This window comes from Cydia fagiglandana, chromosome 2 (genome assembly GCF_963556715.1).
Source record: "Cydia fagiglandana chromosome 2, ilCydFagi1.1, whole genome shotgun sequence".
In the NCBI taxonomy this organism is placed as follows: Eukaryota; Metazoa; Arthropoda; class Insecta; order Lepidoptera; family Tortricidae; genus Cydia; species Cydia fagiglandana.
In genome coordinates, this window is record NC_085933.1 from 25,808,017 (window position 1) to 25,826,388 (window position 18,372).

Sequence of the window (18,372 nt, forward strand, 5' to 3'; positions counted from 1 at the left end):
TAATTTGTCTGGGTGTTACGAAAGTTTCGCAATTGGTTTGTAAAGGTTGCACTACAATTTAAAGTGGATAGGTCCACCTCCTCTTTTCTTAGTCAAAGAGTCTTCCATCATCAGTCAAGGGGTTTTTACACTCTTATAGAATATTGTATGTATACAAAAGCATTAAAAACTCACAAATCGTGCTAAGTCTAACAATAAAGCATCGTACAATCCATTACCAGCGCGCGAACCATAAAATCTTCAGTTTGGGAATCAGCTTGCCACCAGAAAGAGTGAACTTTAAACAACCTACAATTACAAGCCTATGTTATAATTAGCCTAAAAATTATAGGTGAAGTAAATAAATAGGTGAAGGCATTGGAATTATTCAAAGATTAAAAAATCTTCTAAAATATTCTACTTGGTAGACGGATCTTCAGTCTACGCACAATATCATGGAGAGATGTCATCCACAACAACTGGAGTTGTCAGCATCACTTTAAATTCATAATCATCGCCTTCATACGATTGTCACCTGCGTGTCAGTGATTTTGTTCATTCGTTAAATACATGACTGACAAGCATATAATACAAAAGCTTGGTTGACCCGGCACCAGCTTAATTGGCATGTTTCCAGTTATCTGTGATTCATAATTGACACTTGAAATAGGTAGGAGGACTAGGAGGCCTTTTCATATAAGAATTAATATCTATTCATGAATTACTATTAATATGGTTGTTTTTAAAGCAACCCTCGCCTAAAACTAATCAGTAAGGTAGGATGTATTATCGGCTCAGTTGAAACTACTGCTGAGAGTTGTTACTAGTTAGTAACGCATACATTAAATCATGAAGTGTTGTATTTTCTTCTTCACTTTCTGACGCTACTTTCAGGCAGAGGAGTACTCGATTCGAAATAAATCTCAATGGCTTCCACAAATAAGTACATCATGTTTATAATTTTTTGGTTTTACTCATTTGTTTACGGAATATGTTGTCCTTATGTAATGATAGCCCATTAACAAATAAACCTGGTATACCTAGTCAATAACTATTTATATCTAAATAATGACAATGACGTATTCTAGTGGGTACCTATACTTACGAACATTTGGTTATTTGTCCACATAGACGTATATAACATTACATCTGGCCTATCATATGATGCAACTTACCAATTTATATTAAATTGTTGGAAAATACGATAAATCAGAGATCAGAGAGGACCCAAGCTTTTCCAATTAGTTACAAATTTTAAACAGTTGATGGGCCGACAGTGCTATTTTTGTGGTAAGCAGTAGATAAGTAGTAGTAATATCATTACATCATACAACAAAACCTTTTTATCACCTAGTGGGCTATTGTAAGGAAAGCATCAGAGGTAGTTTGGACGGGTTTAATGTAAAACTCACTCGATGTGGTTCACGTTACATGCATCAGAGCTACTACTACAGATAGTGGTTACACTTAAAAATTGTACGACCTACAAGTACCTTCTTATATCTTTAATTATGACTTTAGGGACAGTTTTTCAACTAATAATTACACAGTTTTGTTTTATATAAAAAGTTAAGTAATTTTATAGTCGCAACGGATAACTTATGTTGCCAGTCAGTGCTAACAATTGTCTCATCTATCGGTAATTTCAAATAAGGAAAATCTAGTTTGACGCAAACAATCCTTTAGTATATCTATATGGAATAAATTTCAAGACCACGTTCTTATTATGTGATTTTTGCATAAATAATAAATATTATCAGTCACAGTACGCCCGGACCAGCGCCGGCAGAGGTTTAAACACGTCTCATAATGTGGTTCAAGCGAAGGCACGGACACCTAAATAGAACCGTTTTTCCCCCGAAGGGTAAAAAACGGATATTTAGGTTCCTGCAGAAGCTTGAACCACACCTAAGGGCCTTGCCGGCTTATGTGGTACTGAAGAGAAAGCAGCCGAGCGCTGGCAACCGGGCGACATTAGTACTTGAGTGGCGCGATAGATGGCGCTACTAGTTGATGAATTCGCTTGATTAGGGCTGAGTTACAAGGGTGTTATCTCATAATGTGGTTCAAGCTTCGGCAGGAACCTAAATATCCGTTTTTTACCCTTCGGGGGAAAAACGGTTCTATTAAGATTTTTCAGTTTCTCCACCTTTTTCCAAAGGAAAAGTGCTTTTATCGTGTTTTAGACGCAAAATTCAGGTTTCGTTCGATTTTAGTATCAGTTCATTATATTTTGTCATTTTAGAACATAGTTAATTTTCACGCAATGTATGGGGTTCTCACTCTACCTATTCAACTAGTGCACCTCTAAACGTTATTCTATACTTTTGAAAACTTAAGTAGATAGTTTTTAGTATGGGGAGACTCCATTGGTGAGCAAAGTCAGGAAAAATTTTACAACTTCTTTTTCTCCATACAAAAGTGAATCATCCTAACGTAGGTATAAAGTTTGCGATACTCTTTATAATTCCATTCAAGTCCGTTTTATAAGACAACTCTCCACTCTCTCCAGTGAATCTGCACCGTTAAAGTACGCAGTTATCAGTTGTTTCCACTTGACTGACTCCGAATTTCGAGACACATTGAGTCGTAGTGTCCAACTCCCGTCTAGCGGATATTTCTTATAAAATAGAACAGGGATTTAGAGTGTCTTAGAAATATTTTGAATAGAAAAGATTCAGAGAAATAGTAGATTATCCCATAAATCGACACAAAACGCAGATGATCGTGAGTTCAAAAGTCATCGAAAAACTTTGTGAATAATTTTACTTTAACGAAAAAAAGGCTAAAAAATGGTCAAAGGTTTTGAACTTGCGGCAAACCCGGCAAATTTAAAATATGTAGTCGCGAACAAGAGTAATCGTCCCATAGAAAATTTGATTTTCGCCTTTTTTTCAAATTTGCCGCTTTTTTCTACTGACGGAAATGGCTTGATAGAATATAAAACAATCTATTTATATAATAATAATAATAATATGTTTCGCTTTCACCCAATAACCTAGTTCATTTTAGATTTCATCAACTCTCAATAGCCCTTACACCCTGGCGGGTGCTGCCTCTGCGTGCGTCCCATGACACGGGTAAGGGCAGCATCCGCTCGGTGTACCCCTTACATTTCATTAAAGTGTCAAAAGGGCCTCTACGTGTTGGCTTTGGCTCCGCGCACGCCTCCCAAAGGTCCGGAACACCATTGTTCCGTGATGGGAAAGACATATAATAATATATTTATTGCTTTCATATTGGTGTTTATACAGATGTTCTTAACTAATAATGTTCCACAATATGACACCCTGTAAGGGTATTGCAATGTTATCTAACACATAAAACAATTATACAAGTTACAGAATACACAACAAATACAGTGAAACCTGGTTAAGTGGGACCTGGATAAGTGAGAAACCTCTATAGCTGGGACTCATGGTGCGGTCCCGACACTTTAGCACTGAATTACCTCTGTTACTGAGAAAAAATGAACCTCTATAACTGGGAATCGTTGTTGTGATTTTATAGTCACATTTAATTACCTCTATAATTGAGACAGAGAGTGTATTTTACCTCTTTTACTGAGACTATATTTATAAGATTACATTTTACTAATTGTTTTTTAGAATTTTATAGGGAATTGACTTCTGTATCTGAGATAACGTCAATCTATGACCTCTCTAACTGGAGTTCATTGAACAATTTCCGTATCCTTACTAACTCTTAGTCTATCCACAAATTCCGCATTTGCCTAATTGTGTCTAAACAACTTCAAGTTTGATTTAGTAAATTTTGAAAGCAACACGAATAAATAAATTTTCATTTATTAAATTTCTAATACGCAATGAAGTCCGTATCAAATTTAATTTAATTTTGAAACATCTATCCTTTTGAGAATCATTCAAAATAAATACAAAAAAAATATTTAAACAGACTTAAAAAATATTTAGGGACAATGATTATTTTACCTTATTTATTTTTAAAGATAATTACTAAATACCTTATTAACCACCTCTATAACTGAAATATACTCTATTCTCACCTCTATTAATGGAACCCTCTGTAAATGAGACAGAAATTTATTTGTACCTGGCTAACTGGGAGCCTGGGTAAGTGAAAAACCTCTTTAAGTGAGACAAATTTGCTTGTCCCTTGAGATCCCACTTATCCAGGTTTCACTGTAGTAGTCGCAAAAAAATTGTTTATAGTATACATATGCCTATTTATGGTATTTATTATCATCGAAAAATTCTTGTATAGAATAAAAACAATTACTTATTAAATAAGTTTTTAAGTGACCTACAAATTTCTCATATTTAAATTCTTCTGCTATTTCTTTAGGAAGATTGTTGAAAATTCTTATAGATATGCTATAGGGACTTTTATTACTCATTTGTAAATTACTGGCAGGAAGGGCCAGTAGTAGTAGTAGTAGCAGTAGTTATAATTATAATCAAATGACTGTCTCATTTCAAATAAAGAAAGAGAGAATCATACTATCCTTGTCTTAAACTAGTACTAGCACCCAAAAGAAAAAGATGAGTATAGTTTTCACATTCTTATTTACAGACCAATCCTATTACAATTATTTTCTATCAAGGACTTATGATATTTGGTAATAATATTCGCACTGTAGCAGTAACGAAACGCAAACGTCAGTTTGACATTTCTCTGATCGTCCCCCCCATCCCATCAAACCAAACTGTAAATGAAGGATTCAGCATAAAATTTAATTAGAAACTGTTTTTCTTGCTAATTATTAATAATTAACTATGGCGTCGACATCTAAAGACAGTGTGCCGGCCACAAGTGATGTCCAGGTGAACATAGGAAGTGATTTAGAGCCTGGGGCCTGTCCGGAAAGTATACTGAATCCCACAGATTCTTTTGAAGAATTTGCTTCAGAGATGAGCTCGAGTCTTCAAGAGAGGAACGATTCTTTGACTGTGAAGAGCAGCACTATCAGTGAGATTCAGAGTGAGATTGGAGAGAGCTCGAAAGAAGCGCAAATGAAGACTGCAAAGTCGAGTGATGATTTAAGGAATAAAGATGTAAGTGTTTTTGTTTGGTTTTGTTAATCTTATCTTTGCCTTAGTAATAATGAGTGGTTTAAATGTTTACTTTGGCTAATCAACATATTGGCCAGACCTATATGTAGACACCACCGTTTTTTATGGGTGTGTAAAACTATCTTTAAAGCCATTTGGTAACAAATCTTTATGTTTACACTACATATCTTATTCTTGTTATTTGATGTCATTTATTGGCCTTCTATTGCCTAAGTATTAATAATTTTAGTTATACTTATGGCTCTGAGTAAGCACTGGTAGTGTTAATGTGTATCTATAAATCTGGAGACTGTGGGCTCAAACACTATCTCATACCAATGAGTTTTTTTAAACTTTTGTACATCATTTGATTTTACCAGTTACTTTTCGGTGAAAGAAAACATTGTGAGGAAACCAGACTAATCCCAATAAGGTCTAGTTTTCCCTTAGGGCTGGAAGGCCAGATGGCAGTTAATTTTGTTAAAACTATGCCAATTCTTCGAAATAGATGCCAAGCATACCCCAGGCTCCCAGAAGCGGTTGCAAAAGCCGGGACAATGCAAGAAAGATAATGATTTTGTGTGTGTAAACATCATACTCATAGCTAAGCAATTATTTATTGTTTACAAATATTAATATTAATTGGTATATAGTTGTGATTATATTTTGTCATGTAATAAATAGTATTTGATTATATTTCCAGGAATCCATATCAGCGTCAGCCAGCAACTCCAACCTGGTGGAAGAGAACGGGGAAGTGGAAAGTGAGCAGGATGATTACTTGAAGTCTCCGGAGCTCGTCAACAAGGAGAAGCATGTGTTTATATTGAGTTCTGCTGGTAAACCTATATACTCTAGGTGAGTTTCAATTTATATTTAGTACCTGGGAGACCTTGAGAGGCTTTTGTCGGAAACCCTGATAACCTGACTAGTAACAATTAAAAACAGTGATAAAAGAACAAAATAAAACTACAAATGAGTCAGTGAATAAAGGATAATTTTATTGTATTGTACCTGGGAGACTGAGCTTTGCTCAGAAAATATGTAATAACTCAAAAATGCGCGTTTTCCCTAGCTAGATCGACTTTTCGCCCCCGAAAACGCCCATATAGCAAATGTTAACAAAATCGGTAGAGCCGTTTCCAAAACCACCAAAGAAATTCTTATTTAAAGTTATTATGAAATGTTTTCTTACTCACATGAAGTTGACATTGTTGTTGACGAATGTATGCTCCTCGGTGATCTGCGCTGCGCTCCGCGAGGCCAGGCCAGGCTTCAATATGGTAGATTCTCGCTAAAACCGGCTTTTGACGGATTACCGTGGTTTCATAAATTATAAACATAAATTATTTAAGAGCTATATCGAACCTATGTATACAAATGAATTTTTATTTTCAGTAAAATTAGTCATACCATATTAATTTATCTAAATTATTCCTCCAAAGGAGTTAATAATTTAGGAATATCTTCACATGTTTATATCTTATCATATATCCATTTATTCAGTAATAGTCATACATTGTTCTTTATATATACAATTCACTTAAAGAGCACCAGACATACTTAAACAAATCATTACCAAACTACTTTCAGGTATGGAAATGAGGACAAGCTTGCCGGCCTCTGTGGAGTCATCCAAGCGCTAGTGAGCGTAGTAGAAGACCACAACCAAGATATCCTGAGGGCCATCAACACTAAAGACTGCAAAGCGGTGTTCTTGGTGAAAGGACCTTTGATACTGGTCGCTGTGTCTAAGAGCAATGAGAGTGAAACACAGCTGGTTTTACAGTTGACGTAAGTTTTATTTAACTTACTTTTTAGGGTTCCGTACCCAAAGGGTAAAACGGGACCCTATTACTAAGACTTCGCTGTCCGTCCGTCCGTCCGTCCGTCCGTCCGTCCGTCTGTCACCAGGCTGTATCTCACGAACCGTGATAGCTAGACAGTTGAAATTTTCACAGATGATGTATTTCTGTTGCCGCTATAACAACAAATACTAAAAACAGAATAAAATAAAGATTTAAATGGGGATCCCATACAACAAACGTGATTTTTGACCAAAGTTAAGCAACGTCGGGAGGGGTCAGTACTTGGATGGGTGACCGTTTTCTTTTTTTGCTTTTTTTTGTTTTTTTTTTTGCATTATGGTACGGAACCCTTCGTGCGCGAGTCCGACTCGCACTTGCCCGGTTTTTTTAAACGCTTACGCCCTGAGACACTTGGAATTCCTAAGGTGACATTGTGATTGTGGCCAACCAGTTCTACAGTCAGGAAAATTTTACATAATACCTTCCCGCTTCAGCAGGCACGTCTATCACTAGAGTCAAAGGAATTTAAACCTTCTATAATGTAGTTACGTTTTTTATTTGAATGGCAGCATTGCACCGCAGGCGTTGTCGACTTGTGGCAATGCCATTTAAATATGGATTCTAACTACAGCATAGAAGGTTCAAATTCCTTTGACCGCATCTAGTATTGAGAAGACCACAACTAAGATATCACTGAGATCTATCAATAATAATAAAAAAAATAATGTACGCTACTCGAATGTATTTAATGAGTGTAGAACTTGTAAAGATTTAATTTATTGTATTTTCAGATACGCCTTCAACCAAATAGTGTCAGTTCTAACACTGACACAACTCAACAAGATCTTCGAGCAACGTCGCAACTATGATCTAAGGAGATTGCTGTCAGGCGCTGAAAGGCTTATAGACCATTTGCTTATATTCATGGAAAAAGACCCAGCATTTTTACTTGGTAACTTTTAAATATTAAATTTTTGATAAGCATGTTTCCGTGTAAAAATATGAATACGAAAATCGTATAGTTCGTTTTTTTTAGCATAAGAAATAAGGTAAACAATATTGATGTGTCTTTTAATTGAAAAACACATTTTAAAAATAAGTTAATGGCAAATATGTAACAATGTAAATCTAATACGATCATTTATATTCATCTGCTTTCATAAGTAATAGTTTTTGATTTTTAAAAAGCGTTTTTCAATTAAAAGACATGTCAAGGCGATCTTGACATGTCTTTTAATTGAAAAACGCTTCACCTTCTTGCAAGTTCTTTCTAATGCTAAAAAAACGAACTATACGATTTTCGTATAGTTCGTTTATAGGTGTGCATGAACTGTAGAGCGCAACGCAGGAGCCGAGCCGTCAGACTTTCGGCGTGAAGCTTAAATGTGAAGTTTATGCTTCCGATGTAGCCCACAAGATGGCAGAACCTACTATGCACAAGGAAACGTACGAGAACGGTAGATGGCAGCACTTGCTTTGGCGTGAAGTGCCATGCACATGTTTATGTTTTCGATTCAGGCCACAAGATGGCAGACCCTCAGAATGTTGTTCGATAGCTCGATTAGTTATTATAGATCGATTCAAGCGATTATCGCCTTCAAAACGCAGTTATTGTTTATCGGACTAGACTTTTCAAGAAACTTATTTGTTTGATAGTTACTTAAATTAACTGTCGAACAATTTCCAGGTGCCGTCCGTTGCCTGCCGCTCCCAGAAAAATCCAGAGAATCCATAACCCACGCCATAATAACAGCCTGCCACAAAATAAGAGACCTAGTATTCGCAATACTGATAGCAGGCAACCAGCTGATCACTTTAGTGAGAATGAAGAAATATACATTACATCCCTCCGATATACATTTGTTGTTTAATCTGGTGAGGAGTTCGGAGTCTTTTAAGACTGCTGAGAGTTGGACGCCGATATGTTTACCCAAGTTTGATGCTACGTGAGTATGAGGTTTATTGTTCAGTATACAAGGTTTATTTTAGGTTGACTGTGAATTGATATACCTAGTGAATAATCTAGAAAGTTCTTATAAGTTTGTTAATCTTAATTGATGAGGAGTTAGGAGTCTTTTAAGACTGCTAAGAGTTCGATTCGACTACGTCAGTATGAGTTTTGTTGTATAGTGTCGAAGGTTGAATTTAGATTGACTGAAAAGTGGTATATCTGATTAAAAGTCAAAAAGTTTTTATAGAAACATCGTATTTAAAAACTAAACAGTTGATCGCCCGCTTTGCTATTTCTGCTGCTTTTGACAGCTTTTTGACAACTTTGTTTTTTTTTAAATTCCAGTGGTTTCCTCCACGGCCACGTCTCATACATCTCCGAAGACTGCCAAGCATGCCTTCTCCTTCTAACAGTACAGCGAGACGCGTTCTACCCTCTCTCTCAAGCCAAACACACCATAGCAGAGAAACTGCGGCAAAATAAATGCTTGTCGGCTATCAACGACGCACTGAACAGGTATTTTTCTTCACTCAATTAAAAACGAGGAGTATCGTCATGCTTCGTCCTACTTTTACAGCGAGACGCATGGACTGATGCCCTCTCCCTCGAAATACACCATCCGGGCTAGCACAGAGGTGGCGCGACACTATCTCGCGGCGATATAGACTACCCGGTCTTCTTTTATTTGCATAGTTAGAAAAAGACGGGTAGTCTATCTTACCGCGAGATATTGTCGCGCCCATCATGTGCTAGCCCGGCATATCAAATTCGACAAAACAAGTGCCTGTCGGCTATCAACGACGCACTAAACAGGTATTATTCCATTTTCCTTTTCTTCTTGACAATACAGCGAGAAGCTTTCTACTCTCTGTCAGGCAAAACACATGTACTATATCAGAGAAACTACGACATTGTCGGCAAAGACGCACTAAACAGGTACCTAGATACTAAAGAGAAAGAGAAGCAAAACAAAACTAAGTGCCTGTGGACTATCAACGACGCACTAAATTGGTACTTTACTTATTTTCCGTTACTTGTACAAACATTTGTATTTCGTTTCCCTTCCGTTTAATAATAAATAAATATGTATTTTTCAGGCATCCAGATTTACCAACGACAGATCCGCTGAAACACATAGGTATACCAGAGATCAGACACTTTATGTACAAGTGTAAATCCACGGCGCAGCTGTTCACTTCGGACCCTATATCTATAGACAGGTTGCAGGTATGTATATATAATTATGAACATTTGGAAACGCTCTTATACCAAAGAGAATTTGAAATAGAGGCGGATTGTCAAAGTGAATTATGTAGTCACAGTGATTTTACTGCCATCTTTCGACGGATGTTTAAAACTTATAGAACGCCATTTGATTTTGATCCATATTCTTTCACAGATATGTGTTAAATTTGTTAAATATCAAAAAGTGTCGCCATCTACTCAAGATTAGGCCCAAGGGATGGCGCCATCGCTCCAAAAGTTGCAGTCATTACGCGTACGCATGCTTTCTGCTTTCCAATGCGTACGCACCCTCATATTACTAACGAGCAATTTCTCATATATAAAATGCGGCTCGATGCTGACAGATGTGATTCCACCCTTAGTAAACTGTTTACTCTAGGACCCCACTGGACCAGAGTTGCCCTGCCGGCCTAGCCAAGGTTACAATCGCTATCGCTTCGACAACGAAAACCATTATGTCTCTCTATCACACTTCCATATTAGTGCGACAGTGACAGTTGCGTTTCGATCGCTACGGAGCGTAAGCGATCGGCATCTTGGCTACGCGGCCTGGACAGATAGCATTGGAGAGAGTTGGAAGATGCCTATGCCGACAGGCACACCACACTAAGGCCCACTTGCACCATTCCACTAACCCAGGGATAACCAGTGAAACCGTTAACCTAGTGTCAAATTGTACTGGTAACCATGGTAACTCACGGGCTTAAAAGGTTAACCCCGGGTTAATGAATGGTGCAAGTGGCCGTAAGAGACATTCTATAATATAAACAACGTACATCTCATAAACGAAATATCTGAATCTGTATTTACAAGTGTCTCTCATATGGATTAAAGGCTTATTTAACTTAATGTAATTAATACCTAGTAATAATCTAATTATTAACCTTCGTTTTACAGGATTACCGATTACGGCACAAAGAAGGCGGCGACGTGGTCAAAGAGAGGAAGCTAACGAAAATGTCAGAAATAGACTACGTGAGGAACTACAGAAAGTTCTGCAGCCAGATACATTGTACATCTACGCCTGCCAAACTGATCTTTAGGTCCAATTCGCAAGATACCATACTGGCCTGGGTAAGATTTATCTACTATTTACTTAACACTGATTTAAACTTTCCCCATTATTAAACATTATCAAACTGCACAACGGGACTTAATCGCGTATTTAAGTTTTAAAATTTACCTCCGACGTTTCGAGGACGGCGTTGTCCCCGCGGTCTCGGAGAAGACTGGCTCAAGTTGAAATCAACATCTTCTAGCCGCGCGAGTTTTTCGAACTACCCGCACTAAATAAATACGCGATTAAGTCTCGTTGTGCAGTTTGATAATACTATTTACTTGTCCGCTCAGAAGTAGTGTTGGTAAGAAATCGAGTCCAGTGAGTCTGAATTTTAAGAACTCGGCTCGTTTTCACGAGACTCGGCGCTTAAAAAACTTTTGAGTCTTTCAAGGCCCGAGTCGAGTTCTTTGTTGAGTCTTTTTTAAGAGCAACTCAAAAGGACTCGAGTCTCCGAATAAAGAATCCGTCAACAATGTTACAGGTTTTTTCTGAATGGGTAAATCAACTTTTTCTTGTCACTAGTTGCCATGGTTACGGTCTCCTGGGTCACTCTTAAAATACTAGTTATTTCGTATTTAAATGAACCAAACTTGAATCTTTTGGTAATTATAAGGCCTTTCCATAATGGGACATCTACTAAGCACGTTTGTAGAACATGGCACAGCAGCTCTTTTAAAAAACTATGCGTCTATTGTCTCCTGGCTGATGGGAGCCTGGCTGACAGAATAAAAACAAGAAATAGTTGATTGACCCAAGTAACAGTAAAGAAATTAGGCGTTATTGTATGATTTGTGTACCTAATTCACGAATTTTACATAAGACAATGCGTTTTCGCATAAAGACAATATTGTTATCCCGCTCGCACAGTCTTAGCCGACAGCATGGGCGGGACAGCAATATAATTAAGTGCGAGCGACAGAAATAGGAACAGGCAGGTCAATGTCCTTGGAGTGGCCGGCGCTGGCCCATCGTGTAGAGGGGCCCTAAGTCCATGTTCCTATATTGGTATCATTTTCACATAAATTTTTCTTTCATTCCAGATAACGAACGGCTTCGAGCTATACGTGACCTTCGATCCCCTGATGGATAAAGACCACGCCATAAAGGCGGTGGATCGCCTCCTCCGGTGGATCAAACGGGAGGAACAGAGGATCTTCATCATGAACGCTCCGACCTTCTAGCCCGCGCCTTTTAGGGTCAGGAACCCCTTTATGAGGTACAGTGTAGAAGAGAAAATAAATGATGTACATGAAACTCTTTAATGTTGAGGTGATGTTCTTACGAATGTTCGTATAGCCTCCTAAGGCCCAGCCATACAAATGAAAAATGCAAAATTTGCCACAGAAATTTGTACCTACAATGTAGGAAATAGAACTGAACGAAACAAAACAAAAGCAACTCTGTTCCAATTGAATATGATTAAAATTTCATTGAACTGAATAAGTACTATAGGTAGGACCATGGGCCTTAACCTTTTGGCCGCCGGACCTAGTCCGCAAAGACGCTCACTCACACGCCAGAGCAAATTTTAAGTAAACAACTAATAAAAAGTTTAGGGATTGCAAATAGTGATATCGATATTTACAATATTTAATAAAAATCTTTTTAATTTAGCTTTGTTCTTATCCTGTTTTAATTTCATTCCAAATTGCCAAAATTAAACATATGTTTTACACCCGAAAATGTTTAAAATATAGGGATTTAACATAAAAAACAACCACTAAACAATGTCGATTCAAGACGTGATATCGCCGCACTAGGCTGTACGAGAAGTCTTTTATACAAGACAACGGCGCCCATGGACTGCCCGCAGTGCAGACCGACAAGGACTGTTTCCGCGCGGATCAATTAATAATAGTCTCTAGGTCAACGGCGTAAGCGCTTGTCGGTACGTAAACTTTATTGGCGTAACGTTAAAGCTGCGCATCATGTGTCGATAAAGTCAATATACCGGAACTGTTTTAGTGAAAATTACACGTGGGTTGAATTTTTTATGAGTGAAGATATTATTCCGGAATTAGAATCGATCATTATAATTTCAGTTTGGTTTACATTAATCTATAGGTAAACTCTTATCAAAAAAACGTTCAACGACTTGTTATAAAAAAATTACACATTAACTTCAATGTTATAACAATAAAAGTAAAGTCTGATAAACAGGTATGATCCTGTACCACACTTGTGCGAAGCGGTCGCTGCGGTGTATCCCTTCCCACTAAGCTATAAAATAACATCAATTATTTTTTTTATTTATCTCTTCTGCAATTAAATAGTCCACAATCTACAATGGCAAATTTACTTGTCTGACTCTACTTTATAGAGCTAAAGAAGCTACCTGAACTTTAAATATAGTTATGCCTATCTGACTCTCGTTCTACGTATTCTAGTAAGTAGTTACCTACTATTCGTTGAAAAAAATTGGCGATTAACAAGTGTTCAAATACTTAGATAAAAACATATTTCTGACTTTATATTTACTTTAAAAATTCCCATATCGAGTTAACATTCCCATCCCTAGCTGTCTTTTATACAAGACAACGGCGACGAGGAACATGAAAAATGTTGAAAATTGGAGCAATTTTTTTAAATGCCTTATTATAAAAGAAGGGATTTATATAGCTGCTTAAAAAGCAAATAAATGAAAAAACAAAGACTTTAAATATGAACACGAGTGTAAATGAAATTGCAATTGTTATTATTTTCACATTAACTCAGTGGTTGAATTTGTGTCTTGTATACAAGACGACGGCGCCAGCGTATCGTTCTATCGTTGTCTTCTATACCGGACAACGGCGGTCAAAGGGTTAAGAGGATAGGAAAGACTTTTTAGAATATTTCACGAGTGTCGCTTACGAAACGCTATTATTTACCCCCCTCTAGCGGCCCAAAAGAAAAATTGACAGTCAAATTTGAATCAATGTTGATTTTTTTTCGTTAAAAGACGTTCTAGCTCGCGCAGCGCAGGGTTAGGAGCCCCTTGACGTATGACGTAGAAAACTATTGATGTACCTACATGAAACTCTTTAAAGTTGAAAGTTATGGTGGTATCCGTATACTAAGTTTCGTGAGTGTTAATAGCCACTCACATGCTTGATATTTTTCAGTGACCTCTATGATTATAAAACCGGGCAAGTGCGAGTCGGACTCGCGCACGAAGGGTTCCGTACCATAATGCAAAAAAAACAAAAATAAAAAGCAAAAAAAAAAAACGGTCACCCATCCAAGTACTGACCACTCCCTACGTTGCTTAACTATGGTCAAAAATCACGTTTGTTGTATGGGAGCCCCATTTAAATCTTTATTTTATTCTGTTTTTAGTATTTGTTGTTATAGCGGCAACAGAAATACATCATCTGTGAAAATTTCAACTGTCTAGCTATCACGGTTCGTGAGATACAGCCTGGTGACAGACGGACGGATGGACGGACGGACGGACAGCGAAGTCTTAGTAATAGGGTCCCGTTTTACCCTTTGGGTACGGAACCCTAATAAAATAAGGGTGACAGCTGGTAGCTACAGTTATCAAAAGCATGTGAGTGGCTAAGAAATAGGGTAGCTGGCCACTGTTAGTAATTGGCCACCAATTGAATTCTATTCACCTATAAACAGAATTCATATAAGGTTTCAATAACTGGCCAGCCATCAACTAAAATGAATTCTGTTTATAGGTGAATAGAATTCATTTTTAGTTTAGGGTGGCCAGTTACTGGCGAATTACCTCACATTAGAAAATTACTCTGGAGTGTTTTGAAAGGCTCTCTCAAAATGCTAGAAAGCTTTCGGTCGGTTTTGTTACGTTACTAAATTTTACAGAGTAATTATAAAAACCGGGCAAGTACGAATCGGACTCGCGCACGAAGGGTTCCGTACCATAATTAAAAAAAAAAACAAAAAAAACGGTGACCCATCCAAGTACTGACCACTCCCGACGTTGCTTTTAACTTTGGTCAATAATCACGTTTGTTGTATGGGAGCCCCATTTAAATCTTTATTTTATTCTGTTTTTAGTATTTGTTGTTATAGCGGCAACAGAAATACATCATCTGTGAAAATTTCAACTGTCTAGCTATCACGGTTCGCGAGATACAGCCTGGTGACAGACGGACGGACGGACGGCGACAGCGAAGTCTTAGTAATAGGGTCCCGTTTTACCCTTTGGGTACGGAACCCTAAAAATCCACACGCGTGGATAGCCTGTGCATATGCTGTGGTGGTTTCGTAAGCACACAACACAACAATCAGGCGTGTCAACAATGATTCCCAACTCACCCAAACGCCCAGTAAAAATTAGCTACCTGACAATCTTTTGATAATGTAGCATGAATCTGCCTTTTATTATTACCATTATATTTTTCAATCTTACCTACGTGAACTTCGATCTTCGAACAAGTAGATGCTTAAACTAAATGCAGTAGTAACCTCTACCTAGAGTAAAAACAATGTTAGCAGAACATAACTCTACTCAACGTTAAATGTCTAGCTAGACCTTGTGTAACATTAAATTATTTATAATAAATTAATAATATTCTATAGATGTAGTTATACCTAATTGATTTCCATCGTATTTTCTCGGAAACGTTCGTATTAATCATGCTAGTTCAGTCAACCTCAGTACTTTTTTACTGAGACTGACTGCAAGCAAGACACGTTCGTACGTTTCCGCGAAAATACGATGGAAAATAAATTATGCACTACATCTGTATATGCTTAAACTAAACATAGTAGACCACTATACAAAGTAAAATCAAAAAGTTTGCAGTACAATACTCTATGCAACGTTAAATGTATAATATTATAGTATTTATACAAAGAGAATTTAGTATAGAGGCATATGGTCAAAGTAAATTTTGTAGTGACAGTAAAATGACTGCCATCTTTCGACACAGGATTAAAACTTTTAGAACGCCATTTGACTTTGATCCTTGTTTTTTCACTGATATGTGTTTTTGTTAAATATCAAAATGTGTCGCCATCTACAGGAGTATAGGCCAAAGATATGGCGCCATCGCTCGTAAAGATGGAATTTACTTTGACAATACGCCTCTATCCTCGTGCCGCCCAATGTACATTAGGATGTACAATCAGTTTCGATGGAATGTCAACCTTAATGAAAAACAAATTAGGCAGCATTTCATTTGTCTTCTAAAATTTTCGAACAAATGAAATTCAACCCAATTGAATATACAATAAGATTCTAATTTCCTTGGCTATAATTTTGTATGGTGGGCGGCACGAGGCTATAGTAATTTCTCTTTAATAATAATATTCTAACTAAGCGTGTAGTTTTATGAAACGATGCTCGATTACTGTACCTTATTATTATTAGATATTTATAATATAAAAATTGTAAATAATATGTAGATAGACAAGAATGGGATAATTTAAATAGCTTTGCTATATTATATAATTTCATTGTTTTTACCTTTAATTCCGACGTTTCAGCTGAATGGCACCAGCCGTGGTCACGGAAAGACTGACGTCCCAATAAATGTCAAAGGAGATATTATTAAAACAACACTAAACTACCCGAAATTAGTCAGTCTTTCCGTGACCACAGCTGGTGCAACTCAGCTGAAACGTCGGAATTAAAGGTAAAAACAATGAAATTATATCGCGGTAGACCCCCGTTTGTGGAATTAATTTACTTTTAGGTAACAACAGCACTTTTTCTATATTCGAGCACATACTAAAACTTATGTTCCTGAAGATAACGTTTTTAATATATGCATCCAAAAACTAGATAGAAAATTAGAATTAAACGTGCCAAATTGGTGGATGTATTTATCTATTATGGCATGTTTTTCCGCATTTTTACTTCGAGTAAGAATAGCAAACTATATGGAGTTAGACCAAGAAAAGTCTGCAACGATAATGATAGCACACAGAAGTTTGACGTTTAAAATAACACTTGCACTGCGTGTGCTATAAAAATGGTTGCAGACTTTTCTTGGACTATCTCTATTATAAAATAAAGGCACAGAAATATTTTATACTTTCTGAATTTAGCAATAAAATAATATGTTAAAACTGTCATCTATTTTGTCAATAATTTCAAAACATAGCATCTTATTTGCCTGGGATAAGATCATAGATGAACCATTGTTCATAACAATATATTATATAGGGAGTAATATTACTTCCACGGAAAAAGGGATTTCTCCTCTATTGTCAAGGCGCTAGAGTGTTCAGATATTTTTGTGCACCTCGGCCGCTCCTATACCGGGTGCGGCCTGTAATACGAGCAAAAAATTAAACTATAGGCTGTACTCCTCATACCGAACAACATTTGTTCAGCGACTTTTAAAAATAACTTGTGGTTTGATTTTTAATACACTTTAAAGTTTATTCTAAGACGCAATGTATTGCGAATTTTGTTATGTTTAAGGCGTGACAAGCAACGTCAATCACAATGATATGGCGTGGCGATGGCGTCCATTGAAGATAATATTTATTTTGTATGAAAAATAGGGAGTCTAAATACTTTATAATTTTCAAAAGTTGTTGAACAAAAGGGTCACCTTTTGAGGAGTACAATCTATGTTTTAATTATTTGCTCGTGTTGCAGGCCACACCTGGTATATCTGATGGCCATCGACTGTCGACTGTACCTATATAATCTGACAGGCATTTGGTCGGTTTTTAACTTATTTCGAACGACTAGTTGAAAAGGTTTATTTAGTGGTTAGAATGCATTTATGAATTTGTAAATATTATAAAAATACAAATGTGATGGTAAATTATAAGAATAATTGATGAATTTCTGAATTCAGTATTGAAATTGTCTATGAAATTATTTAGAATGTTATATTTTGTTATAATTTAATGGTTTTATAATAAAGTTGCAGCTTATAAAACAATGTATTGTTTATATATTTTTTTAAATGGTCAAGTTGTATAAAATAGTACAATGCGACATAATAGAAATTAAATAATATAGAACTAAAAAAAAACATACTAAATTGTTGCATTTTACGTCAAAAATTAGACAGTTACGTAGGTAGTGGCGCCCTCAATAATTTTCTACAATTTGTTATCGGATTATATAAGTATATAATAGGTAAGTAACTATACTCTGGCACACCCACTATGTCAGTAGAAAGCCGCAGCTTGGCAAAAAAGAGTAGAAATTAAAAAGTGGCAACACAATAGTGTCGTCCCGTTTTCTTATATAAGTACTTAAGTTGGTTTGAAAGGGACGACACTACAGTGTTGCCACTTTTTAATTTCTACTCTTTATTGCCAAGCTGTACGTTGTCCATTTAGGTGGGTTCTAGTTAGCAACCATTGTGGTAGAACTGT

The 18,372-nt window shown here is 36.7% G+C and overlaps 1 protein-coding gene across 1 annotated transcript; it reads left to right on the forward strand.

Annotated features, from left to right (window-relative positions):
• The first annotated feature begins 4,647 nt into the window (after positions 1-4,647).
• Positions 4,648-17,930, forward strand: LOC134679324 (protein SAND). Its single transcript, XM_063538230.1, has 9 exons — positions 4,648-5,012; positions 5,713-5,867; positions 6,603-6,803; positions 7,609-7,769; positions 8,505-8,763; positions 9,114-9,284; positions 9,866-9,995; positions 10,911-11,087; positions 12,114-17,930. Exons 1-9 carry the CDS (start codon positions 4,734-4,736, stop codon positions 12,252-12,254), a joined length of 1,674 nt encoding a protein of 557 aa, XP_063394300.1. The 5' UTR covers positions 4,648-4,733; the 3' UTR covers positions 12,255-17,930.
• Positions 17,931-18,372: the final 442 nt, after the last annotated feature.

Bases quoted from the DNA above. Each gene is read 5' to 3' on its own strand.
- LOC134679324 (XM_063538230.1), top strand. From the start codon at position 4,734: ATGGCGTCGACATCTAAAGACAGTGTGCCGGCCACAAGTGATGTCCAG. The intron at 9,285-9,865 runs GTATTTTTCTTC...TGTATTTTTCAG, and splicing joins ATCAACGACGCACTGAACAG to GCATCCAGATTTACCAACGA. The intron at 11,088-12,113 runs GTAAGATTTATC...CTTTCATTCCAG, and splicing joins AAGATACCATACTGGCCTGG to ATAACGAACGGCTTCGAGCT.